The sequence below is a fragment of the Symphalangus syndactylus genome, chromosome 18 (genome assembly GCF_028878055.3).
Source record: "Symphalangus syndactylus isolate Jambi chromosome 18, NHGRI_mSymSyn1-v2.1_pri, whole genome shotgun sequence".
NCBI classification, from domain to species: Eukaryota; Metazoa; Chordata; class Mammalia; order Primates; family Hylobatidae; genus Symphalangus; species Symphalangus syndactylus.
The window spans coordinates 16,150,183-16,177,793 of NC_072440.2; the positions used below are offsets into that span (position 1 = coordinate 16,150,183).

Below are 27,611 nucleotides of genomic sequence, written 5' to 3' on the forward strand. Positions count from 1 at the left end.
ATGATCACGTGAGAAGTGCCAGGGACACAGAAGCGCCAGACCAAGAGCCATCTGTTCCTCCCTGGCGTCTCCAGTCACTCGAGCGAGGCTGGCGGCGGCTGAGCAGCTTTGCTAAAAAGCGAAATGGGAACCAGAATACGGCGCCTCACAGATTCTCAGCCAAAATGCCCTTGATGGAAAACCCAGGCGCTCTCCCACCAGCAACTGGGGGTGTGGGGGCGGGCCAGTGTGGTTCTCTGGGTGGCAGCATCCGTGGGGCCTGGGGACCCCAGGTCGGTGGTTTCTCCCTTCTGCTCTGAGGCGATGACAGTGGCTGGGGGCAGGGTTTTCAGTGATCATTTTCCCTTTGTGCCTTTTTGTAGTTTCTAAGTTTTCTTTCTTTCTTTCTTTTTTTTTTTTTTTTTTTTTTGAGACAGAGTCGCTCTGTTGCCCAGGCTGGAATGCAGTAGCACGATCTCAGCTCACTGCAACCTCTGCCTCCCGGGTTCAAGCAATTCTTCTGCCTCAGCCCCCTGAGTAGCTGGGACTACAGGCTCCCGCCACCATGCCTGGCTAATTTTTGTATTTTTGGTAGAGACGAGGTTTCACTATATTGGCCAGGCTGGTCTCGAACTCCTGACCTTGTGATCCGCCCACCTCGGCCTCCCAAAGTGCTGAGATTACAGGCGTGAGCCACCGCACCCGGCCTGTAGTTTCTGAGTTTTCTATAGTGAACACGCAATCCTTCCTTTTGCAAGCAGGAAGAGAGTATTTGCACGGGCGGCCAGCCACCTCCATGTAATGGAGGCCGATAGGTGCCCAGCACCCTTCCCCACGCCGCCATGCAGTTGGGCTGCTTCTGCTTCTCCGTGGCAACACCCGTGTCCGTCCCCTGCCTCCCCAGGTGAGAGCGGGGACCCATCACCATGACCTGGACCCTGGCTGCAGCTCTCGGCACGCCTAGGAAAGCATGTGTTTGCAGGCCAGGAGTCTGGGTAGAATCCGGGCGCCACTCTGTTGGTTCTGTGACTTCAGGCATTTCTTGGCCTCCCGGACCTTCACGTCCGTGCTTGTTGAGGAGGATAATGTTACCTCCCACGCTGGGTTTTTAATCCCTTTCCACCTGCACTTCCCGTGGCACCCACCTCAGCCATTTCCTCTTCAAGGAGGCCTGCAGTGGCCACCCCAACCAGGGCCATGTCCCAGCCAGTTGCATCCGTGGCATGGTGTTCCCTCCTGAGAACACAGCTGCCCCTACCCAAGGTTACCTTTACGTTGGCCACACTGTTCTCTAACACTTTTATAATGCTGTAACAAACAAGCCTTATGATGTAAGGCTCAGCCACAGTAGCGACTTAGTTCCTACTCACTGCCAGAGTAGTTGCACATTGATATATTTGTATATTTCTGAACCTAGCTATATTACTCTGATTATATCAAATTCATGGCAACTTTAATATCTGGTGAGTCAAAAACTTCATTCCTATCCTTTTCCAAAAATTTCATGGTAATTCTCACATGTTATTTTTTAATATCAGTGTTGATATCAGTATGTCTAATGATTCTCCCAAATATCCATTGAGATTTTTGTTAGAATTTTATTAAGCTTATTTATAACTTGAGAAAGGCTTTCTCTTTTGAAAGTGAGTCTTTATATCCAGGAACATAATATGTTTATTTATTCCAATCTTGCTTCAGTAACCTTAATATAATATGTATATTATTTATACACATTCTTTATACAGGCATTTTTAAAATTTTACTTTCAGTTCTGGGATACATGTACAGAATGCGCAGGTTTGTTACATAGGTATACATATGCCATGGTGGTTTGCTACACTTATCAACCTGCCATCTAGGTTTTAAGCCCCACATGCATTAGGTATTTGTCCTAATGCTCTCCCTCCCCTTGCCCCCAACCCAACAACAGGCCCTGGTGTGTGATGTTCCCCTCCCTGTGTTCATGTGTTCTCATTGTTCAACTCCCACTTATGAGTGAGAACATGTGGTGTTTCCTTTTCTGTTCCTATGTTAGTTTGCTGAGAATTAAAGCTTCCAGTTTTATCCATATCTCTGCAAAGGACATGAACTCATTCTTTTTTATGGCTGCATAGTATTCCACAGTGTGTATGTGCCACATTTTCTTTATCCAGTCCATCATCGATGGGCATTTGTGTTGGTTCCAAGTCTTTGCTATTGTAAATAGTGCCGCAATAAACATACATGTGTATGTGTCTTTATAGTAGAAGGATTTGTAATCCTTTGGGTATATGCCCAGTAATGGGATTGCTGGTTCAAATGATATTTCTGGTTCTAGATCCTTGAGGAATCACCACACTGTCTTCCACAATGGTTGAACTAATTGATACTCCCACCATCAGTGTAAAAGCATTCCTATTTCTCCACAGCCTCGCCAGCATCTGTTGTTTCCTGACTTTTTAATAATCACCATTCTGACTGGCGTAAGATGGTATCTCATTGTGGTTTTGATTTGCATTTCTCTAATGACCAGTGATGATGAGCTTTTTTTCATATGTTTGTTGGCCACATAAATGTCTTCTTTTGAGACGTGTCTGTTCATATCCTTTGCCCACTTTTTGATGGGGTTGCTTTTTTCTTGTAAATTTGTTTAAGTTCCTTGTAGATTCTGGATATTAGGCCTTTGTCCGATGGGTAGATTGCAAAAATTTTCTCCCATTCTGTAGGTTGCCTGTTCACTCTGATGATAGTTTATTTTGCTATGCAGAAGCTTCTTACTTTGATTAGATCCCATTCGTCAATTTTGGCTTTTGTTGCAATTGCTTTTGGTGTTTTAGTCATGGAGTCTTTTGCCATGTATATGGCATTTCTTTATACAGGCATACCTCAGAGACTTTGCAGGTTTGGTTCCAGACTGTAGCAAAGCAAATATCGCAATAAAATGAGTCAATGAATTTTTTGATTTACTGATGCATATAAAAATTATGTTTACACTATACTGTAGTCTATTAGGTGTGTGACAGCATTATGTCTAAAAAAATTATATAGCTTAATAAAAATACTTTATTGCTAAAATATGCTGGTGATCTTCTGAGCCTTCAGCAAGTAATCTTCTTGTAATCTTTTTGCTAGTGGAGAGTCCCACCTCCATGTCGATGGCTGCTGAAGGCTGGGGTGGCACTGCCAATTCCTTAAAATAAGACATTGAAGTGTGCCACATCGATTGACTGACTCTTTCATGAGCGATTTCTCTGTGACATGGAGACATGATATGAGCACATACTTTGGAAAAATGATGCTGATAGACTTGCTTGACACAGGGTTGCCGCAATCCTTCGGTTTATAAAAAACACAATATCTGAAAAGCACAATAAAGCAAAGTGCAAAAAAAAAAAAATGAGGTATGCCTGTGTCATATATATCTTTCATATGGCATTTATCCAGCGGTATTCAATTGCTTTGTCATTAATGCAATTATGAATTTTTGTCACTTCTCAATCCTGAACTACTTATAGTGACCATAAAAGAATGGCATTGCTTTTTTTGTATTTTTAGCTTGAATCCAGCTACTTTCCTAAATGCCATTGAGATTTTCTACCTGTACAGTCATATCCACAAATAATGATACCAGTTTTCAACATTTACATGTTGATTTTATTTTCTTGTCTTATTTCAAAAGCTGGAACCTCTAAAAATGTGAATAGAAGAAGTGAAAGCATGCTTATTTTGTTCCTGATTTTAATGCTTTAGTAGTTCATCCATTTAATATAATCTTTACAGATAATTTTTGATTAATACTCATGTTTACAATGTTTTATTTCTATATAGTTTATCCATCCCATTCTATTTCTATTTTATACCGTTTTATCAGGAATAGCTGCTGAATTTTGTCAAATGCCTCTGCTATCTGTTGACATGTGGCCGTCACTAAAGTAAGGAATTGAAAGATTTGCCAATTCTTGAATTCTTATCCATGAAATAAACCGTAGTTGATCTTGGTGTGTCATTTTAAAATATGGTGCTCAATATTTCTAATATTTTATTTTAGAATTTTTGTACTAATGGCCATAACTAGATTGACTTTTATTTTTTCTTTTGACATGTTTTCTTTATCATATTTTGGTATTTGTTTAATATACAATAATTGGAATATGACTCTTTCTGTGTTCTGGAATATTTGGACTAATGTAAAAATTATCTATCCCTTAAGGGTTCCATACAGCTTGCCTTTAAAATCATCTGGGCTTAATACCTTTTTAATGATAGGTGGTAGATCTTTTGACAGCCTTTTTCATTTCTTTTGTGGTTACCTGTCTATTCAGGCTTTTCTAATACTTTAAATACTTTCTTTTCTAATTCAATTTAAATTGAATCTTTATTTGCTAATTCAATTAAATTGAATTTTGCTAGAAAACTGTTCAATTTCCTCTGAAGTTTAGAGCATATTAACCTAAGGTTGCACATAATACTTTGTTAGAATTCTTCCACATCTCTTGTTAGACTCATAGTATTTCCAGTTAGTTTCATGCTTTAATACTTTCAGAGAACATTCACATACATCATCTCAGGTGAGCCCTTATTCCTCCTGGATAGATGAGGAAACCGAAGCAAAAAGTGGGTAAGCAACTTATTGGAGGGGCACACAGCCAGGTAGGGGCAGAGTCTAGACTCAGATCCAGGACTCCCATCTTCCCATGCTGGGCTCCATCCACCTGTGTTCCTTCCAGTAATGTTTATGTGAGGCCCTGTCCTCCTCAGGCCCTGAAGGTCTGAAACCGTAAGGATGGACTGAGAGGTATGGCTCTATGTCCAGAAGAGGCTCCTCTACTCTGTTGATGCCAACATCACTTAGGGACCTGCTCATGTATTTGGATCTGAGAAGTGCATTTGCAACTGTTTGAATCCTAAAGATACTCAAAATGCATCAACAATATCACTTTTATTTTCTAAAATAAAAAAGACATTCATTGACTTTGCAGATGGCTCCAAATGAAGATGTATAAAAGCTCCGTTAGCCTTTGCGTGGTGGAGGATGTGGTGGGCTTTGGCTTGAGTGTACGTGTGTAGCTTCAGATTTCTGAGGACATTCCAGCAGCATCCTGTATTTGGTACAATTTCAGAAAGTAAGAAAGACTTTATACATTATGCAGACGTCTCTGTCATAAAGCACAGTAACATCTAACAGATACATTGCTGTGGAGCTGCTTAAAATAAAACATGACCAAGTTTTAATAGGAATTGAGGAGTTAGAAGTGATACTCTGGTGAAACCCTTTGCATGGCACTGAGGTGCACGGTAGGAGCTGGTATCAAAGCTAACAGCCATAGTGGGTTTTGATGTGGGGAAACCCAGTATATCTCAGAATATACCCAGGTACAGGAACAGCTTTCTTGTGTGGTCACCTTGGGAATCTCACCTGTTCCCGACCCCTACGCCTGTCTTCTAGCCCCACCCCTTCCAGGTCAGCATGCTCCACGAGCTGCCCTGTTGATGCAGCAGCCACAGGCCTGGCTTTGGGAGCCTTTCTCTGATTGCAGCAAGTAGATGCATGTCACAGCTGCTTCCCAGGCCCTGCCCATTTCCCCCCATCCCTGACCCCTGCCTCTTTGCAGGAGGCTCAAGACTGCTGCCCCACTCGCTTCATCCCCTGGGCCCGTTTCCCAAGCCTGACTTCAACGTGGAGCCCGGTCTCCCCAGTGCCTCCTCCTGACTGGCCCCAGGATAAGGCCCCTTGCAATTGTCATCATCCGCTGCTGCTCACTGAGTAACTTCCCTTGCTGGCTCTTCCCTCTGTCATGTGTGTCTGCCACAGTGAGCATCCACAGATGCTGAAGGTGGGATGCCGCCCTCCGCGGGCCCCTCCCAGCTCAGCTGGCCACAAGCCCTCTTGCCAGCACATCAGTAAAAGAATCCTTCTGCTGTCCCTCTTTCTCCACAGCCAATTCCTTCTCCTCGCAGGAAATCTCTGAGCCCTGGCTAGGTGCACATCCCTCCTCCGGACTCCTTAGCACCACGCACAGTGTCATGAGGACCTGAACCACGCCCCAACTCCCAGACTTCCAGTGCCCAAGGAGTGGGGTAGAGTGCTAACCCAGGCCTGGGACCTGCGCCCAGTGTGGGGAGGTCGCCCTTAGCAGATGCCACTGCACTTAATTCCCCAGAATTAAGGCCCTGTGGGTCTCACAGAGTTTCAGGCTTCAAGGAACATTTAGCTGTAGTCTGATGGCACAACAGTCATCAAAACCCCCCTTTCAAAATTTTGACCACTGTGAGTAATCAACTAAACTGGCGTCCTGAAATGAAAGCATGTGGGTGCGAATCCCTGTTCATTCCCTGGCCTCTCAGGGAAGGCTCGCACTGTGTTTGTTAATCGAACCCAAAGACAGACTGAAGGCGTGAATAGATGAGAGTAAACAGTGTGCTCTCCCCAGGGCTGGGCTCCGTGCTGGCCGCCCAGCATTCCAGGGCCACTGCTCTGCCCCATGGGGAACTCACTGGATCCTTAAACCCAGGCTTCTAATCAGCAGGGCCTGACCTGGGGCTGGAGGCTGCCTGAACCCACCTCCAGGCTGGAGCTGTCTTCTGGCCTCTCCTCCCCACCATGCTGGGTCTCCCTACGACTTGCCCTGGGTGAGGAGCCCAGAGCAAGAGGTGTTGATTATTTCTCACATGGGTCAATTTCCATTCTGTTTTGTCCAGACAGCTGATGAGTGGGCTCAGAAAATGCCCAAAGGCCCGCCGCCTACCTCTCCCAAGGCCATGGCCGACAGAGACATCCTGGCTCGCCTCCACAAAGCAGTGACTTCCCGTTACCATGCCATCACCCAGGAGTTTGAGAATTTTGACACCATGAAAACGAACACCATCTCCGGAGAGGAGTTTAGGGCCATTTGTAATCGCCACGTCCAAATCCTGACGGACGAACAGGTAAGAAACGCAAGTCAGTCCTCACCCTGCACGCCGTCGGCTGAATGTCAGCCCGGTCCCTGGCCAGAATGTACAGAGTTTAAGACTGTTCTCTATTTTTAAAATGCTTGCAGTTTTGTTATTTTGTTTTTCAATCTTCCTGAAGGTTCACAGGAGCCTTCTGTTTATGTAACAACTATGAATTACACCATTTTCATCAGGGTACAAATAATGTCACTGTTGCCTTTAAAATCAAATTTAACTCTGCTTCGGCTCCCACACTCCTTCTCCCTTCCCTGGAGCATCCCAGAGGTAATGTGGTCTGGGTCTGTTATGGGCAGCAACTATCTGGGGCCAGTGTTGCGCAGGCAGTAAAAAGAATGTATCAAGACAGTTGTAGGTAAAAAAGGCAGATGTCTTAGAAAAAGTATGAAAATATGTTGCAAGGGTGCAAGGGGCAAGTCAGCAAGAGAAAAGCTGACTGCAAAGAGACAAAGGTTTGCTGGAGATTTTATAGGATGGTGCTTGTGCTGGGTGCTGAAGAAGGCTTTGTGCAGTACTGGAAACACCAAGGTTGCAGTGAGCTACCTTGCATTTTCCTATGAGCCGGGGGTCTGGTGATAGCTGGGCGCAGGAAGGTTGTTATTTGTGCAGGAGGACTACGTGTTCTGGACCATGAACAAAGGCAGACTTAGTGGCTTATCTGCTTTTTCATTTTGCTCTCCCCTGTTCCCACCAGCCTGATTCCTTTCCCCTAATTAGGACTCCACATGGTCCAAAGAGGGTGGGCAGTCTGTCCCCACGCCTGGAGGGTCACAGACCTGGCGGGAGGCTGGTGCTCCTCCCGCCACCCCAACCTGCCTTCTCCTTGCTACTACCTGGTGCTGCCGCTGGCAGTGTGGGATGCTCTGGGCTGCTGCTCTAAGCATGCTGGGTACATGCCACCCCTGGCGGGGCTCTCCACTCTGCACAGGCTGGACACAGGCCCTGCCTCCCTAAGATCCTCCTCCCTATCACAGAATCCCCAGAAGGAGGTTCTTCCCAGCCTCCTCCCCTAAGGACTGGACTGAGCTCTTCTGTGGCTCAAAGGCTCCAACAACCTGCTCCCCTGGGCCTCTTTGGCCCTTCATGGCCTTCCAAGGCCAAGAGCACCTCCCAGTGGGATGGCGTCCTCAGAGTCTGCCTTGCCATGGCAGCTGTGGGAGGAAGGAGAGCACCTGCCCAGCCTGCCTCCCGTCCAGAGTCACACTGAACACCAGCACCAGGGGAGCAGTGCCCCAGGTTGCTTTGTTCCTCGCTGTGCCCTAAATGCCAAAGCAGTGCAGGGCACTGAATGGGTGCTCAGTACGTGCTGCTGAATGGACAGCGTCCATATTCCCCGGCCCTTCACTGTCCTCAGCAGCCCCGTGGCTGATCAGCCAAGTAACACAGAGCACCACCGATCCAGTTACAGAAGTAGATTCCCCTTCACTCAGAAAATGCACAGCTACAAGCCCTCTCTAGTTCTCAAATGCATCAATGTCCCATTCCCAGAGAATAATTCAGATTAAAACATAAGATCCCCAAATACTTAACAAAGCAACGCTGCCTCCCTCCTTCCTCCTGGTTCTGCTCAGTCTCAGCCCAGGGAGTTCCCTGCAGACACTGTGTGGAAATGTCACTCTTTCGCCTCCAAAACTGGGCCTTTACAACCTCTTGTCTCATTTTGTCAGAGTTGCAGGGTAAGGCCTTGGAAGTATTCATAGGGAAGCGTGATCATCGCTGTCACCCCTGGCTCTACTCACAGCTCTGAACTCACTGCCCCAAGAATGCATTATGTAAAGACATTAAGAATGTGACTATCAGGTTTAACGTTCCTAAAATATCATCTTTCTCAGGCATTTTGGTGTGATCATTTTTGCTAAGCAAAATTAAATGCTGTTTCCAAATGATCCTGCCCCATCGCATATCAAAGCCCAGCAAGATCTGTATTTGCAAATACTCCTCTTAGCATAAATGAAAATAAGCCTTTGAAATTAATACAGTTGCATTTATTATTCTATGGGGCCAAGTAATCAAGGTTTTACTAATAAAGATTTTTTTATTTCACCTAAATGCGTAAAATTTTACTCTAATTATAGACAGAAATTAATGACATGCTGACATATCTGGCATTCATCACAGAGAATTCGATTTTAATTGTCCACTAAGAAAACTTCACCATCCTCAGCACATCAAGCCCCTTCCCCAGCCAAATTAAGCACTTATTTTTAAACGCGGCTTTCTAAAAATAAGCTGACATGTCTCTTACATGCAGCCAACAAAAATATGAAAAAAAGCTCAATATCACTGAGCATTAGAGAAATGCAAATTAAAACCACAATGAGGTACCATCTCATGCCAGTCAGAATGGCTACTATTTAAAAGTCAAAAAACAACAGATGCTGGTGAGGTTACAGAGAAAAAGGAATGCTTCTACACTGTTGGTAGAAGTTGGGAGTGTCAGTTAGTTTAGCCATTGTGGATGACACTGTGGTGATTTCTCAAAGACCTAGAGGCAGTAATACCATTGACCAAGCCATCCCATTACTGGATATTTACCCCAAGGAATATAAATCATTCTATTATAAAGATACACACACGTATGTACATTGCTTTTTCACAATAGCAAAGACAAGGAAAAAACCTAAATGCCCATCAGTGATAGGCTGGATAAAGAAAATGTGGTACATCTACACCATGGAATACTATGCAGCCATAAAAAGGAATGAGAGGCCAGGCACAGCGGTTCACGCCTGTAATCCCAGCATTTTGGGAGGCTGAGGCGGGTAGATCACGAGGTCAGGAGTTCAAGACCAGCCTGGCCAATATGGTGAAACCCAGTCTCTACTAAAAATACAAAAAAAATAGCTGGGCGCAGTGGCATGCATCTGTAGTTCCAGCTGCTCAGGAGGCTGAGGCAGGAGAATCGCGTAAACCCAGGAGGCAGAGATTGCAGTGAGCTGAGATCGCACCACTGCACTCCAGCCTGGGCAAAAGAGCAAGACTCTGTCTCAAAAAAAAAAAAGGAACAAGGGACGTGGATGGAGTTAGAAGCCATTATCCTCAGCAAACTAACATAGGAACAGAAAACCAAACACTGCATGTTCTCACTTGTAAGTGGGACCTGAATGATGAGAACACATGAACACATGGGGGAGCAACACACACTGGGGCCTGTTGAGGTCCGGGAGGAGGGAGACCATTAGGAAGAATAGCTAATGGGTGCTGGGCTTCATACCTAGGTGATGGGATGATCTGTGCAGCAAACGCCATGCCACACATGTACCTATGGAACAAACCTGCACATGTACCCTTGAAACTAAAATAAAAGTTGACGGAAAAAATTTAAAAAACAAAAATAAGCTGACATGTCTCCAATACAGTCCTCATCAAGAACCTCAAACTCTGGCATGAATATTAGGTTGGTGCTAAAGTAACTGCGGTCTTTGCCATTGAAAGTAAAGACCGTAATTACTTTTGCACCAGTCTAATACGTTGGGGGATGATTAGCAGAGATTGTGTTATACTTGGGGCAAATGCTCCTGGATGGGCTGATCAACAGCAAAAGCCCAGAGCTCCAGGCGTTTCCTCCTTGCATGAGTTACTTTGCTGGGGACCTTCTTGGTCAAAAGTGAGGTTCCTGGTAAAGTGTGACATGGCGGTCATTTGTACTCCTAACATGTCTAGACCCATTATTTGAAAGAGCTCGCAGAAGACGCCAGGACTGTTCAACCATATTAAATTACGCTTAACTCCATATTTCATGACTTGGTTTATCTACATTATAAAAACTTACCTCCTACTTTAAAAAAATCCAACAGTCACGAACGTGAGGGGCCAGCTTTCTTGACTTATCAAGCTCTGTAAGTGAGGGAAGTGACACATCTTTTGAAACCCTTTGGTGCAATTAACCTTTCGGGAAAGGAGAGCAACTTGCAGAGTGCATGAGTTGGAAACGGATGGGTCTTTGTGGCTCTGCAGAAAGCGTGTGATAAAAGGCGGTCGGAACTGGGTCTGCTTGGGTATTGCTTAAGACAATAGACCCACAGCAGGGGCCTCTTTTTGCAAAGCAATTTAGATCAGCCCGCAGTGATTGCTTGAGGACTTTTAATATGCAGATGTATTAGGGAAAGGAACTGCTAAATGTTTCTGAACTTTTTTTTTTTTTTGAGACAGAGTCTCACTGTGTCGTGCAGGTTGGAGTGCAGTGGTGCAAACTCGACTCACTGCAACCTCTGCCTCTCGGGTTCAAGCAATTCTCCTGTCTCAGCCTCTCGAGTAACTGGGACTACAGGTGCCCGCCACCACGCCCAACTAATGTTTGTATTTTTAGTAGAGACAGGGTTTCACCCTATTGGTTAGGCTGGTCTTGAACTCCTGATCTTAGGTGATCCACCCGCCTCGGCCTCCCAAAGTGTTGGGATGACAGGCATGAGCCACCGCGCCCGGCCTTCTGAACATTTTAGACATGGTATTTCTAAAACAGACGCCCCTAGGAAGTGAGAATGATGCTCACAGGAAACAAAATCCTTCAGGCAGGTGGACTTAGGTTTCAGTCCTGCTTCTGCTCTCATCCAGCTGTGTGACCCTGGAGGAGGTGCCCAGCCTCTCTGAGCTTGTGTCCCCCTCTGTGAAGTGGGGATGCACAGTACCCCCCAGGCTCCTCCAGGTGCCCTACACTCCAGCCAGGCTGAACTTCAGCCTTCCCCACCTCAGCTTGCTGCTGCTTCTGCCGGCCCCTGCCTGTGTCTTTCAGTGCCTACTCCTCCTTCCTGACTCCATGCAGAGCAAAGCATTTCCTGACCACACCCCCACGTTGCCCCTCTCACCCTCACTCCTCCTTGACTTCCTGACCTTAAGTCTCCATCATCCAGCCAAGGCCCCTGGGACACTCGTGCACGTTCTTAGGCGCATGACGTCTGTCTTGATGACGCAGACAGCCCGCAAAGGCAGCATGCATACAGGTTTGGGGGGCCCATGGCGCACAGGGTGGTGATGCTGGGCCCTGGGGCACCACGGCGGGTTTGCTCCTTGCCTCCTTTGAGTTCACAGCCAGGGAGGAGGAGACACCCCAAATGCCAGGTGTGCGTTCCTGAGGTCCTGATGCGCTGCTCCCTGCTCTGAAAGGGCGTGCAGTAGACTGAGAGGGCGTAGCAGGGGCCTGGCCCTGACGGAAGGGTCGGGTGGGTTTCCCTGAGGCCAGAGTGTTGGGTCTGTGGGAGTTGTCTCTAAGAGGAGACAGGAGACAGCAGCGCAGGCAGAGGGAACACGGGAAGCAGGAGGCGTGCGTGTGCTGGTTCAAGCTGCTGCCAGCTGCACACGGACAAACCTTTTCCTTGTGGAGCCTCCATTCTTGCAGGGATATTCACACAGGGAACAAAATAGTGAAATGCCTGGTGTGTTTAGGGTCATACATGCCACAGGGGAAATAAGCAGGAAAGGGCGAGGGGATAGCGAGCTAGGGAGGGGTGCGCTTGTGAGTAGGGTTGTCAGGGAAGGCACCCTGAGAAGGTGACATGCAGGGGTAGAGACCTGGCGGCCAGGTAGGGGGAAGTTGGGAGCAGAGGTTCCTGGGCAGAAGGATTGTGCATGGCCAGGTGACGTGGAAGGAGTCTGAGGAATAAGAAGCCAGCGCTGTGGGGGGGGCAGGCAGTGTGGTCTGGGGTCAGAGCAGGGAGCTGGACCAGGTAGGCTGTGAGCCCGAGGGGGGTACTCTCTTTTATTCACAATGACAAGAGGGGCTTGGGGCCCTGAGCACAAGGGCTGTCTGTCAGGGCGATTGACGTCAGCTCTAAACAGCATCACTCTGGCTGCTATGTGAACTGTGGCCTGGAGGTGAGACGAGGGCAGAGCGGGCAGGGAGAGCAGACCCAAGGGGTGACTGGGCTGTGATCCCAGGCAAGGGAAGTGATCAGGAGAGATGGAATCATGAATGTCTCAGAGTTGGAGCCCACAGAATGTGCTCGTGGTGTGGGGTGTGGAAGAGAAAGGGGGAGCAAAGGTGAGAAACTGGCCAGAGAGAGGAGGCAGGCCAGAAGAAGTGAGGATGGAATTGGTGTCGGGCCTGATGGATTGAGAGCACCACAGCTGGGTGTGCAAGGGACGATGTGGAGCGGGCAGTGGGTGGCCAGGGCTGGAGCCCAGAGGAGAGGCCCCTGGAGGTCCCATGCGTGGAGAGTGGCCTGAGCTGGCAGAGGTGCAGCTGGGAGAGGGCTGAGTTCTGGGTCTTCCTGGTGTTGGGAAGTCAAGGAGATGGGGAGAAACCAGAAAAAGCAACTGAGCAGCCACTGATCACGTGGGAGAAGAACCTGGAGCCATCTGAGGCCTGGATCCTTTGTCACTGTGTATGTGCGTCCTTTGTCACTGTGTATGTGCGTCCTTTGTCACCGTGTATGTGCGTCCTTTGTCACTGTGTATGTGCGTCCTTTGTCACTGTGTATGTGCGTCCTTTGATGAAAGAAAAAAACAGCACATTAGTTGAATTCATGTAACCAAGAGATCCTTACCTATCCCACGGTAACAAAAATATTAACCTGGCTGGGCACGATGGCTCACACCTGTAATCCCAGCACTTTGGAAGGCCGAGGCGGGCAAATCATCTGAGGTCAGTTCAAGACCAGCCTTGCCAACATGGCGAAACCCTGTCTCTACTGAAAATACAAAAATTAGCCAGGCTTGGTGGTGCATGCCTCCAATTCCAGCTACTCAGGAGGCTGAGGCAGGAGAATCGCTTGAACCAGGAAGGCAGAGGCTGCAGTGAGCTGAGAATGCACCACTGCACTCCAGCCTGGTTGGCAGAGTGAGACTCCGTCTCAAAGAAAAAAATTAACCTATATCCTCTACTACAGGTTTTTAAATTTTCACTTTATGTTTTAATACACCTGAGATAAATTTTTTTCATTTGTAGAAGGTACAGATCTACAATTGTTTTTGTATGGACAGACAGTTTTCCCAACACTATTTTTTGAATTCTGTGAGTTCCTCACTGACTTGCAACACCCAGGCCGTTGGGTACCCTGTTCCCACATAGACGTGGGGCTTCTTTCTGGACTCCATTCTGTTCCATTGCTCTTTCCATTTCCCCCTGTCCTTGAATTGATACCTCTGTGTCTAAGTTACTTTAGCTTTAAGTGTCTTGATGTTGGTCAGGTTCCTCTTCCTCAGGAGTGTCTGCCTTCATCTTAGCCCTGGCTTACCATGGAAACGTTAGCATTGTCTGGTAAATTTCCACAAAGAACTCTGCTGAAATTTGTATTGGAATTGCATTAAATCATTATATCTCTATGGGGAGAAATAATAACTTCTCGATAGTGAGCCTCCCAACGTGCCAGCATAGTGTCTCTCTCTCTCTCTCAAAATAGGTTTTCTATTAATTTAGTTTTTAAAAAAGTTTGTCTTTAATTTAGTTCTATAATTTTCTGCCTAGCGGTATTTTGCATCCTTAAGTTCCTTATATTTTTATTATGATAAAATGTTTGCAGTGGTATTTTCCTAAGTTACACTTTCTGTTTGTTACTAGTGTATCTACCTTGCTAAATCCTCTTATTAATTCTAATAATGTGTCAGATTCTTTTGAGTGTAAATAATACACTCAAATAATATTTGTGAATTACGGCAGTCAGAGCTTCTTTCCTGATCTCCATACTTCCATTTCTTTTTCTTGCCTTATAGCAGTGTCTAGAACCTACAGCTCCATGTTGAATAGAAACTGTGATAGATAGCTAAAAGATGTTTTGTCCTCGATTTTGACAGAAATGCTTCCAAAATTTCAAGCTTCAATATGTTTTCTCAAGCCATTTTTGTAGATATTCTTTATCAAGTATAAAAGTTCCCTTTTATTCCTATTTGGCTAAGAGCTGTTTACCATGAATAGATGTTGAATTTTATCCAATGCTTCTCCTGTATCTATTGAGATACACAAGTAGTTTTTTGGGTTCAATTTCTCAATATAGCAAATTACATTAACAGACTTTCTAATGTTAAACTAAACTTGAATTCCTGGTATATGCCAAACTTGCTCATGAGGTATTAAAAGTGATTTTGCAGTACAGGATTCAGTTAGCAAGTTTTTATTGTATAATTTGCATTCATGAATTTTCTTTTCTCATACTGTCTTGTCTGGCTTTGGTATCAATATTACACTAGCTTTGGAGATGGCATTTTTAGTTAATCCCCTTTTTCTGTTTTTCCAGAATAATTTGGGTAAGATTGGAGCTGTCCATTTATTGAACATTGAGTAGAAATGCTTGTAAAGCCACCAAGGCCCAGCATTTGCTTTATGGGAAGATTTTTTTAACTGCTAATTTTCTTTCAGGATTATAAAGCCATTCAGGCTATCTTCATTTTGTCAGTTTGGGTGACTTATCTTTTCTACAGGACTCTGTCCATTTTTTCTCCAAGTTTTCAAATTTATTAGCATAAAATTATTAATAGTGTGCTGTTATCTTTTTAATCTCTGCTGAATCTATAGTTATGCCTTATTTTTTCTTTCTAATATTCTTTTTCTCCTGGCTTAATCTTGCCAGAATTTGCCTATTTTGTTAGTCTCTTCAAATTATCAACTTTTCGTTTAGTTGATATTAATTTTCTATTAATTTCTGCTCTTTATTATTCCTTCTGCTTTAGTTTAAGTTAGACAAAGCTTTCTGATTTCTGCTGTTCTTCTTTTCTTAATGAGCATTTAAAAGTATATATTTCCTTCTAATTACCACTTTAGCTGCATCCAAGTTTTGATATGTAGTTTTAAAATTATAATTCAGTTCTCCATAGTTTTTATTTCCATTTTGATTCTTTCTTTGATCCATAAAACATTTAAAAGTGCTCTCTTTTGTTTCCAAATACATAGATGTTTAAAGTTATTAATTTACCAATTAACTCCATTTTAATCAGAAAATATAATCTGACATCAGTTCTTAGAAATATTTTGAGTTCTGATGTGTGGTCTTTTTTTTATAAATGTTCCATTTGTGGATGGATAGTATGCACAGCCTCCAGTGGCTGAGTGAAGGGTTCCACATATGCTGAGTAAAAGCTTGTTATTTATGCCCTTCAAAAACTCGTCCTTTTTGTCTCTTTGGCCCATCCATCACTAAGAGGTATGTTGAAATCACTCACTGTAATAGTAGATGTATCCATTTCTTATTATTCTGTCCATTTTTATTATAATACATATATATGTGTTCAAGGTTCATTCTTGTTTAAATTAAAAACGTATGCATATTCAGAACTCTTATAGCCTCCTACTGCGTTGACCTTTTTTTTTTTTTTTTTTTTTTGAGATGGAGTCTCGCTCTGTCACCCAGACTGGGGTGCAGTGGCTTGATCTTGGCTTACTGCAACCTCTACCTCCCGGGTTCAAGCAATTCTCCTGCCTCAGCCTCCCAAGTAGCTGGGATTACAGGCACATGCCACCACGCCCAGCTAATTTTTGTATTTTAGTAGAGGCACGGTTTCACTGTGTTGGCCAGGCTGGCCTCAAACTCCTGACCTCAAGTGATCTGCCCGCCTCAACCTCCAAAAGTGCTGGGATTACAGGTGTTAGCTACTGCACCCGGCCTTGAATTGACCCTTTAATCATTATCTAATAGCCCTCTTTATGCCTGGAAAATAATTTGTGGCCTAAAGTCTATTTTATATGATATTAGTATAACTACCCCAGTTTTTGTAAATTTAATATTTGCTTGGTATATCTATTTCCAACTTTTAAAAAACTATTTGGCCCTTCTGTAACTTATGTTTTATATGCATGTATTACAAATGGCAACGATCTCAGCTCACTGCAACCTCCACCTCCAGGTTCAAGCGATTCTTCTGCCTCAGCCTCCAGAGTAGCTGGGATTACAGACAAGCACCACCATGCCTGGCTAATTTTTGTATTTTTCGTAGAGACAGGTGTTTCACCATGTTGGGCAAGCTGGTCTCGAACTCCTGACCTCAGGTGATCTGCCCGTCTCGGCCTCCCAAAGTGCTGGGATTATAGGCGTGAGCCATCATGCCCGGCCTGAAAATATCTTTATTTGACCATATTTTCGCAAGGTAACTTTTTTGGGTAGAGAATTTTAAATTGACAGTGATTTCCTCTCAGTTTTTAAAAAATATCATTCCACCATCTTCTGGCTCCCACTGATACTGCTTTTAAGGTCGCGTCTTTGTGTTCTGCCAAACGTGTCTACTGCGTCTGAAACTGTGTGTGTGGGACCCATCAAACCACGTGTTAGCAAGCCCTCCAGGTGGCTCTGATGTGCTTAGGTTTGACGAGGACTGTTGTACTCTATCTTCAGGTTCGTTATCTCTCTCAACTGTGTCTCATCTGTTGCTTAATCTATACATTGTATGTTTAAAATTTATCAATGATTTTTAATTTCAAGGAAGTCTATGTGTTTAAATGAAAAAATATCTGACTTGTCAGTTCTGATATTATCTTGCTCCTTGCTGATTTTTAATACCAGTGTTTACTCCTCTAGCTATTTTATACATTGCCTTTCATTCATTTTAATACACATATCTACTTCTTTAACTATTTTACATATAATCTTATTATATTCTCTAGCTAATATCAAATATCTGAAGTCTAAATCTGTCTTAGCTTGTTTTTGCCAACTCATGTTTGTGGTGACTTGCCTCTTCATGTGTTTAGTGATTTTTATTTCATGAAAGAGCTTATATTTGGCTGAATTTAATCTGGGGGAAATCCTGAGGGGCCTGGACCGAGTATGATTTTCTACGCAGATGATTAGGGTTTGCTTCTTCCAAGTGCCAAAGATGATGCCAGCCCGACGCTGCTTCGGTTCCTCCACCTTGGGGTTCCATGATGGAGAAACCAAAATGGTTTCACAGACTCCAGGCCATGAGCTCCAGGTCTGTGCCCAGCCCGGAGCTCAGAGCCATGCAGGTTCTCCTCACCCAGCCTTGCACTGAAGATACAGCCCATCAGGTAACCTGGTTCATTATGCCAGGATCTCCAGACCTGTGCCTCAGTCTCCCAACCCCTGAGCACCATCAATCCCCAAAACTTTGGCCTCCCAGGATTAGCTTTTGCGAGCTGGCTTTCAGGTTTTTGTTCACCCGTCTTTGGGGTTAGCAGCTTTCCTTGGCCCTTAATGATTTGCTGTACTTCCTTGTGAACTTTGCAATGAATTTAAATATATGTTTTTAAAAATATGTATCCATCAACTGGGTGTTTTGTGAATGGAGGCTTATTAGAATGTCTAGGCTGCCATAGTGCCTAGGATCTCTTTAAACCGCAAACTATTTAGAAGTGAGATTTTCATTTTCCACACATAGGATCTTTTATGATCAGGTTCTATTTGTATTGTATTAGCCTGGCCACTGAAAAAGACACCATTGAAACAGACATAGTCATGTCTGTTTTCATGTCTGAATTCAGACATGATCTGGATATCTTTTTTTTTCTTTTGAGACGGAGTCTCACTCTGTTGCCCAGGCTGGAGCGCAGTGGTGCGATCTCAGCTCACTGCAAGCTCCACCTCCCGGGTTCACGCCATTCTCCTGCCTCAGCTTCCTGAGTAGCTGGGACTACGGGCGCCCGCCACCACGCCCAGCTAATTTTTTATTTTTTTTATTTTTTTTATTTTTAGCAGAGATGGGGTTTCACCATGTTGGCCAGGATGGTCTTGATCTCCTGACCTCATGATCTGCCTGCCTCGGCCTCCCAGAGTGCTGGGATTATAGGCGTGAGCCACTGCACCCGGCCCTGAATATCTTTTTTATCTGATTTCTCTGGAGATTTTTTTGTTGTTTTGTTCACAGTTCTTAGTTGCAGATTGCAGGATCCACACAGGCAAGTTTAAGCAGAAAGAGGGTTTTTTTTTTTTTTTGAAGGATATTAGGATATTACAGAAGCTCTGGAAGGGCTGGAGAACCAGGAAGGATGTCCCCACATCCAAGAACGTGGCAGCCAAGAGAAACCCAACCCCACCAGAAGGCTCTTCCAGAAGAAACCCACTGCCACTGACTCCCAGCAGAGCTCAGCACCTGTGGTGCTAAGGGGATGGGGCCAAACCCCTCTGCCACCAAACGGACCAGAAGAGCTGATCACCACCTGGGCTCATTCCTTCCTTCCACCTTGCAGGCAGTTGTGTCTGTTGTGTCTGCTACAGAGAAAAATGGGCACAGTAGCTTTTAGCTGCCCAGCCTCTGTAGTTCAAGAAGGCAGACCACATCCAGAGACACAAGGAGGGGTGGCCTGGATAGGAGCTGAGACTTCCTCCTGTAGCTGTGGGGCAGGAGCATAGGTACAGTCAATTTGATGTAATGTATATTTTCTCTATGAAATATGGGGTAAGATTATCAGCTGAGAGTGAGGGGACCATAGAGGATATTTAAGAAGAGGAAATGGTGCAGAGGGGTTGCCACAGAGAGCAGCAAGGGACATTTACTGGGGAAGGGTTGTGGGCCTGTCTGGTAGTTACAGCAGGAGCTTCTCCAGTAAGCTCAGGGGGAGGCTGGGGAGGGAGGAGTGAGCGTGAAGAAGTAGCTGTGTGGGGTCTGAGCTTTACTCAGGAGGGAGGTGAGGGCTGGGCAGGATGAAGGATAGGGTAAAACAAAGTGGTGGGTGGATGTAGAGCTGGTCTCAAGGAGGAGGGGTGAAGACATGGAGGTGAAGGTTGGGGAGAGAAATGTCTAGAACTAGGAGAGGCCAGAAGAGAGGCCTGTGGGCTTGGTGTGGGACTGGGGCTGCCAGAGGGTCTTCTCACCATTCCTGCGCCACCCTCGGCTCACATCGGTGCCTGAGAGCGGTCCCTTTCCCTCTCTTGCTGCCTTTGCTGGTGCTGGGCTCCTGACGGGGTGGGGGATCCTGGGCCTCCGGTGAAGCTTTCTCACTGCTCCGGCCCCATCCAGCCCCTCCAGGGCAGCCCTCTCTGCCTCCTGACTCCGGCGGCTACTGGGCTCATCCCCTCAGACCTCTGCTTTGTAGAGGAGCAGACCCTGGGCCCAAGGGGTTGCTGCCCATTCTGCAAGGATGTCGATCCTTCCCCTCCCCCAGAGTCTGGGTGGGGTTCCCAGTGGAGGAAGGAAGGGTTCTTACCCCTGTCCTAGAGGCAGAGAGTTGAGTGGGTTTCCCCAGCAGCTTAAGGCTTCTGCATCCTATAGGGAGGTCTGGAGAAGTGACCCCCCACACACTCTCTCTCACCTTGGGCTTGCAGGTGGATCCAGAGCACCAGCAGAGGCGTGAGGAGAAGGGCTTGGGTCAGGTGTGAGCCGCCCTGGTTCCTGGGTCCCCCAGCTGTCCTAGACTGACACGGCAGCCTGCACGTGGCCTTCAGAATTTGTTCCAAGATGAACTGACTTCTTCCTCCCCTCCTCGGTGACTGCCACCATTTCCTCCCACACTTTGCCAGGGGTGAGAGCTGGTGGCAAGTCTGGCTCTCCTTGGAGCCTGGGGCTCTGGAATTCTGTCCTTCCACTTGGCTCCCTGTGACCCCGCGCTCATGGGCTCAGGGGAAGAACTGTGGCTGCAGGTTGCCTGGCTTGTCCCCGTTGATGGCAAGGAGCCCTCTCTTGCTGCTTTTCTGCATCATAAGCAGAGTCGGAACCCATGGTGGTGTCTTTCTCAGGGTTCAGCTGGTGGCTCAAGGAGACGGGATGATTGAGCACGCGCAGACCTCCCCACGCTGATGTGGAAACTCACTTGCTTTTGATGCTTTCCTAGTCCAGCAGCGTCTTGCCCACGTTTCATGTCAAGCTCACTGGCTGGCACTTTTTCAGAATCCGGTCTCCCCAGTGTCTGTCCAGCCTCGTGGTGCCCTTCAGCCCCCATCCTGGTGCCGTTAGGCCCATTGGTGTTCTAGGTGCCTCCATGGAGACTGGAGGCTACATGCGGGCCCGGGGCTATTTCCTCCAGTGATGCCTCCTCCACTGTCCCATTCTGAGGCTCTTCAGTTAAAATAGGATGAAAATAGGATTCCTGTGGTCCCTCATGGCCTCCTCTGCACCACAGAATTTTTTTTTTTTTGAGATGGAGTCTTGCTCTGTTGCCCAGGCTGAAGTGCAGTGGTGCGATCTTGGCTCACTGCAGCCTCCGCCTCCCAGGTTCAAGCGATTCTCTTGTCTCAGCCTCCTGAGTAGCTGGGCTTACAGGCTTCCGCCACCATGCCCAGCTAATTTTTGTATTTTCAGTAGAGATGGGGTTTCACCATGTTGGCCAAACTGGTCTCAAACACCTGACCTCAGGTGATCCTCCTGTCTCAGCCTCCCAAAGTGGTGGGATTGCAGGCGTGAGCCACCGCACCCAGCCTGCACCATAGAATTTAATTAGGGAGTTGGCCAGCCCCAGCCACCCTGTTAGAAGAGGAGATCCTTAGGTGGGAGTCCTGGGATTGTCTCCTGCCAAGCTTCATTTCCACGGCGTCTGTCAGCACGCACACTGACCTCCCTCGGTGTTTATCCTTATTGCATGATCTTCCGCCGCCTCAGCTCCGAGTCCAGCTCAAACAGGAGGGCGCAAGCCTACTGGGTCCTCCCCTGCGGGGCTTGTCCTCTTCTGCTCCGTGAGAGGGCCTCAGGAGGAGGGGTCAGAACAGGGTTCCACACCCTGTTCCATCACTCTCACCTCGAAGCATCCTTCCCCTGGGTCTGACCCGTCTGACCATGTGAGTCTCTTAGGAACTTCAGCCAATGAGCAAACGTGTATTGAGCACCTGCTGTGTGCCTGCTCCTTTGCCAGATGTTTGACACTTAAAGTTGATTCTCAGAGGACCCTGCAGGGAGCTTCCAGGCCGGGGGAGGTAGGGGGAGAGATTAGCTGCAGAGATGGTTTTGACATCACGTGGGAAGCTGTCGGCGGGGGCTGTCTGCCCAGTGGTTTTGGCCAATGGTCCTGGAGGACACAGAGGTGGCGGAGCTGATTCCTGTCTGGCAGGTTACTGTACTTGGCAGCAGTGAGGTCTGAGATGCCGAAGTCACATCCTCAAGGTACCCTCACTTCTCCACAAAATAGTTTTTCCCCGTTGGTCAGAATGTAATCAACATGAATCTACACCTGTAGTAAAATGACATCAGACCGCACCCACACTGTGCCCACGCCCACCTCCTGGTTTTGGTGTTTTCACTTAAGACAGAGCCTTGGGAGAAACTGCAGGAAGGGTACAGGGATCTCACTGTACTGTCCTTGTCACCTCCTGCAAGTCTATAGTTATTTCTAAATAAAAAGTAAAACGATAAATTGAGAACCTCGTCCCAAACTAAACCTTTTTGCCTTTACACCTCCCAACCCCGACTTCCGTACCTCTTCCTGCTTCTTCTGAGGATTCAAATCAAGCCCAAGACAGTCACTCTAACTTGCTTTGGAAAACCTCAGTGGAGACACAGAAGCAACTCGGTTTCTGGCAGAGCCCAGGCTTCCAGGGGAAAGCGCAGGATGGGAAGGAAGGAACCAGGGTTTGAGCCTCCCCTCGCCTCTCTGGAGGCTGCCTCTCCATCAACTGTGTTGGAGGCTGGGGCTCCGTTGGGCTTTTGGGGCTGTACAAAAATCAAATTGGAAGGAGTTGCCTTTCTTCTTGGCTTTCAGGAAGCCCTCCAGTCACCAAAAGTGGCTCATTTAGGATGCATTGAGTCATTTTTTTTTCTATCTGCATGGTGTGTGGTTTTGATACAGTCTGTGGCATCAGACAGCAAAAATACAAAGCCATAAACTGCTCCCTGGTTTTCCAAATGCCTCCCTTTTCATCTTGTGAGAAGACATTTTTTGCCTTTAGGGTGAAATAAATCATGGATGCAAGTGCAGGGGCTGAGGGCTGCATCACCTGGTGAGCTGTTTGCAGAACTCAGGTGTACCTGGAAGAGTGAGAAATGAGTCTGACTGGGCTTCCCTGGGATGAAGGTGGGTGGGGGCTCTGATTTGTATTTTCTCCCAAATGTTCGAATACACTGCAGCTCAGGCATTGTGACTAATCACAAGATTTAATGGCCTTAAAGTGCTCGCTGAGGGCCCAATTCAATTAAAAAATGTCCTGCAGAAGCCATGAATAATCCTCTTGTCTTTGCTTTTCCAGAGTCTTCCTGAGGCCTCTGCCGAGCGAAGGCCAAATGGGCGTTTTATTTTTTTAATTTTCTTCTTCACCAGTCACGTGAGCGCTCACCTCCTGCGAGGCCAGCCCGTCCCACTTCTCGCTGGCACAGGTGCAACGCTGCCTGTGTTTGCACTGACACCTGGGAAATGACTTCTGCTCCTTCTCCAGTTTGACAGACTCTGGAACGAGATGCCAGTCAATGCCAAGGGGAGGCTGAAATACCCAGACTTCCTGAGCAGGTTCAGTTCCGAGACAGCAGCCACACCAATGGCCACTGGTGACTTGACCGCGGCCCAGAGAGGGAGCAGTGTCCCCAACGTCTCGGAAGGCACCAGATCTGCCCTCTCACTGCCCACTCAGGAGCTGAGACCAGGGTCAAAGTCACGGATTCACCCCTGTGTGAGTTCTCCATCCTGCCAGGTGTCCCAGGCCACCTCATGCCACATCCACAAATCCCACTGGGGGGACTTTGGGGGCCGTAGTATGGCCCAGGGTTGAGTGGCTGAGAAGACGGGTGAGTCTGGGGTGGGGGCACAGGCAAGGAGCCCACTGGCAGGTCCTTAGCATCCATTCCCTGGGAGGGGGCAGACGTGGGGATAGGAACGGTGGAGGAGCGGGATGGAAAGGAGACAAGAGCGGGTGCAAGGTGGGAAAGGGAGCGAGAGGCAGGGCAGGAGGCACCTGTCAGCAGTGCAGTGGTGCTGCCGGCACCTCTGTGCAGAAGGCAAGGCCCTGTGGTCAACTGCGGGCCACTGTCCCTTGAGGCAAGTTATACCCATTTTCCAGTTGAACACAGTGAGGCTCTAAGAGGCATTCTCATGTGATCTTGGTCCCTCAGACGTGGAGCGACCTGATTTTAAGCCCAGGCCTGTCAAATTGCACAGCCTGGAGCCCTGGCTGAGCCACCCCAGGCCTGGGATGGAGGAAGGTGCCCAGGCTCGCCAAGCCTCTTTTCTTGTCTGTAGGAAGGGATGGCAATGTCACCAGGACAGGGTGATTGAGAGAATGCCACACCATGCACATGAAGCCACCATCACTGCGCGTGACCTTGACCTTGGCTAGTCCATTCTCATTAACTCCATGCAAGTTTACTGCACACCTACTGTGTGCTGGGTATTTTCTATAGCCGAGAATGAACTAAGGTTCCTGGTCTTGTGGAGTTTGTGTTCTTTTAGGGGATAATAGGCAAGAGAAGCAGTATGCATAAGTGTTTATTACATTAAAAGCCGGTAAGTAGAGCAGAAGGAAGAGGGGTCAGGAGCACCCCAAAGATGCCTGTGTCCTCATCCTTGGAAGCTGCGACTATGTTGTCTTACATGGCCAGGGAAGTTAAGGTTGCAAACAGAACTGAAGTTGCTAATCAGCTGGTTTTGGGGAGATTATCCTGGAGTACGCAGGTGGACTCAGGGTAATCACATGGGTCTTTAATCCAGAGGCAGAAGGCTCAGGGCTAGAGAGATGCAATCTGAGAAAGATTCCACCTAACGCTGCCGGCTTTGGAGAGAGAGGAACGGGTCACAAGCCAAGGATTGTGGGAAGCCTCTGGAAACTGAAAAGGCAAGAAAATGGATTCTCCCCTTGAGCCTCTGGACACCTTGATTTTAGCTCAGTGAGACCCAGTTCAGACTTCTGACCTCCAGAACTGTAAGATAATATGTTGGTGGTGTTTTAAGCCACTAAATTCATGGAAATCTGTTACAGCAGCAGTAGGAGGCTGGAGGCCTGGAGGCCACGATGAGGACTTTGGCATTCACTCGAGGGGTATGGAGCCTTTGCTTGTTTTTAAGCAGCAAAGTGACATAATCTGAGGGACTCTTTAAAGACCACTCTGGGGCCGGGCACAGGGGCTCACACCTGTAATCCCAGCACTTTGGGAAGCCGAGGCGGGTGGATCACGAGGTCAAGAGATCGATGCCATCCTGGCCAACATGGTGAAACCCTGTCTCTACTAAAAATACAAAAATTAGCCGGGCATGGTGGTGGGCGCCTGTAGTCCCAGCTACTCGGGAGGCTGAGGCAGGAGAATGGCGTGAACCTGGGAAGTGGAGGTTACAGTGAGCCGAGATTGTACCACTGCACTGCAGCCTGGCGACAGAGCAAGACTCCATTTCAAACAAAAACAAAAACCACTCTGGATGCTGAGGGTGTGGGTCAGTGAGGAGGTCTAGCAGAGGCAATGGTGGCGTGGGATGGGGTGCTGGTGAGACTCTGGATGTGTCTTCAAGGTAGAGCCAAAAGGCTTTCCTGAGGGATCAGATGTGGGATGGAGAGGGTGAGGGAGAGTCAAGGAAGACTTCTAAGGGTTCAGGCTGAGCAACTGGAAGAAGGACCTAATTATCAACTGAGATGCAGGAGGCTCGGGGGTTGGGGAGAAAAACCAGGAATCCAGTGGAACTGCATAAGTTACTAATTTAGATAACCACTTGTCAAGGGGGCCTTCAGGAAAAAAACCTGGGCTAGATTAGAGCCATTCCCTTGTTTTTAAATAGAAAATACAATAAAGCAAAGAACAGCCTTGTACTTGGTCCACATAGTGTCAAAATAACAGATATTCTGTGAATGTTTACGGATTGGATGTCTCGTGCCCATGACAAGTAAATCCCTTTCTTGGATAAGACTCTTCCGCTACTGAAAAATTTGCTGTTGTCACTTCACACACACACACACACCAGAAATATGTTTATATCGCATCTGTGTAGATTTGAACCTTGGCTCTTGGCTACATGGCTATTTCCAAAATTATTTTGGTTATCATGGCTTGGCACAAGTGCATATAGCCCACCAATGGAAATAAAAGCTACATTGTAAAATCACCATCTATGTTTTATTCTTCATTTTATTTCTGGGCTAATTCTGCCTCTAAAATTGTGAACCTCAAAACTGGAGGTATTGAGGTCTTTTTGGACTTCTGTTTTAAATCTTAAGTGAAAAGAGCCTTTTCTTTTCTTCCCTGCTAGACTCCAGCAAGCACCACTGTGATCCCGGGCACTCCGCCCTTGCAGAACTGTGATCCCATAGAGAGCAGGCTCCGGAAGAGAATCCAGGGCTGCTGGCGCCAGCTCCTGAAAGAATGCAAGGAGAAGGATGTGGCCAGACAGGGGGACATCAACGCCTCCGATTTCCTGGGTACGTTCAGATTCTATCCGCTTGGTAATATGTGGTCAGCCCCTGTGGCAAGAGGCTGTTCCCACTGGGTACAAAGCCACACCCCAGGTGGAGGCCAGGGAGCAGCAGAACAGGAAACGGGTGGGAACTTCTGGGTAGGCGGCGCAGCTCACTACACAAAGGTCCCCGGGGAGGAGGATTCCGACCACCTGGCCCTCCCAGCAGGGGGCCCATCTGCATGGTAAAGTCAGCGCTGCACTAACTCTGAGCTTCAGAAATCACAGTGGTTGCCATCCTGGGCAGAGTGTGAATGTTCACAGACTCTGACTGCAGAAGGAAATGGAAAAGGTGGAGGAGGGCAGGATGAAGGGGACACTCCTGGGGCCCCATTCCCATCAACATTCACTCTTTGATGTTGTTTCATTTTTCAGCATGTATCACTTTGATAAACTTTTAAAATTAAACCAGTGGGATTTATACTTCCAGTAAATGTTGCATCTTGGTTTTTTGTTTTTTGTTGTTTTGTTTTTTGTCTTTTTGTTTGTTTGTTTTTGAAACAGGGTCTCACTGTCACACAGGCTGGAGTACAGTGGTATGATCTCAGCTCACTGCAGCCTCTGTCTTCCAGGTTCAAGTGATTCTCCCACTTCAGCCTCCCAAATAGCTGGGATTACAGGCATGCATCACCATGCCTGACTGTTTTTGTATTTTTTGGTAGAGACGGGTTTCACCATGTTGGCCAGGCTGGTCTCAAACTCCTGATCTCAAGAGATCTACCCACCTTAGCCTCCCAAAGTGGTAGGATCAGGTGTGACCCAACGCACCCGGCCTGGTTACATCTTGTGTATGCAACATTTTACATTACAGGAAAATATATCTGACCATGTCACTCCTTGGCTTTTTAGCTCCCCCAACACATGACTAATAAAGGAAAATGTTTTCTTTGAGAGCCTCCAATATTAACATAAATTACTTTTATCATAATCATGACTTTAAAATGCACAAATGAAACCAGGTATAAACTCTTTAAGTTACAGCCTATTAAAAAACACTTGTAAATTAAGTATAAAAAATCTGAAATCAGTAATATTCAAATGTTGTTCACTGATTTAATGTAACGTTTTGCTGAAGCCAAAACACGCATGTTGGTTGTCACACACATTGGAGTTCCCCTTTTTTTTAGTTAATTCTTTGATTTTGAGAATGATAAACCTTCACTGTGTTACTGTCCTTATTGCTACTGCTGGCTTTTTCTTTTTAACCATGAACTCATTTAAGTCCCCACTCAGTTATTATGATAGGCTCGTCAGATGTTAGTCATGCATGCAAAATTCAATACTGTAAAAAAAAGCTGATTGCTTTCCAAAAGTCATTCTGTATTTTCTCCTCACTGCTGATGGCCTGCTGTGAGTCAGAGCATCAGAGGCATGTGTGGGCCAGTTCCTTGGGGTTCCGTGGGCCCCCGTTGTGTCCCGACGGGCACCATGACCTGCTGCTGCTTCCCTGTGTGCAAGGGCAAAGAAACCTCTGCTTCTAGAACATGCAGCAGCCTCTCTTGGCCTGGCTTGGCATGCAGGTGTCGTTTGCCTG

At 46.8% G+C, this 27,611-nt stretch overlaps 1 protein-coding gene across 10 annotated transcripts in view; it reads left to right on the forward strand.

Moving 5' to 3' along the window:
* The window catches only part of EFCAB6 (EF-hand calcium binding domain 6), a 295,562-nt gene that overhangs the window by 255,101 nt on the left and 12,850 nt on the right, over positions 1-27,611 (forward strand). For 8 of the 10 annotated variants that reach the window (XM_055252706.2, XM_055252712.2, XM_055252709.2 and 5 more), the window contains 3 exons: positions 6,658-6,885; positions 23,085-23,315; positions 25,874-26,042. In XM_055252706.2, the coding sequence (XP_055108681.2) occupies positions 6,658-6,885; positions 23,085-23,315; positions 25,874-26,042 (628 nt within the window). The other 2 variants (XM_055252713.2, XM_055252716.2) reach the window with 2 other exon arrangements.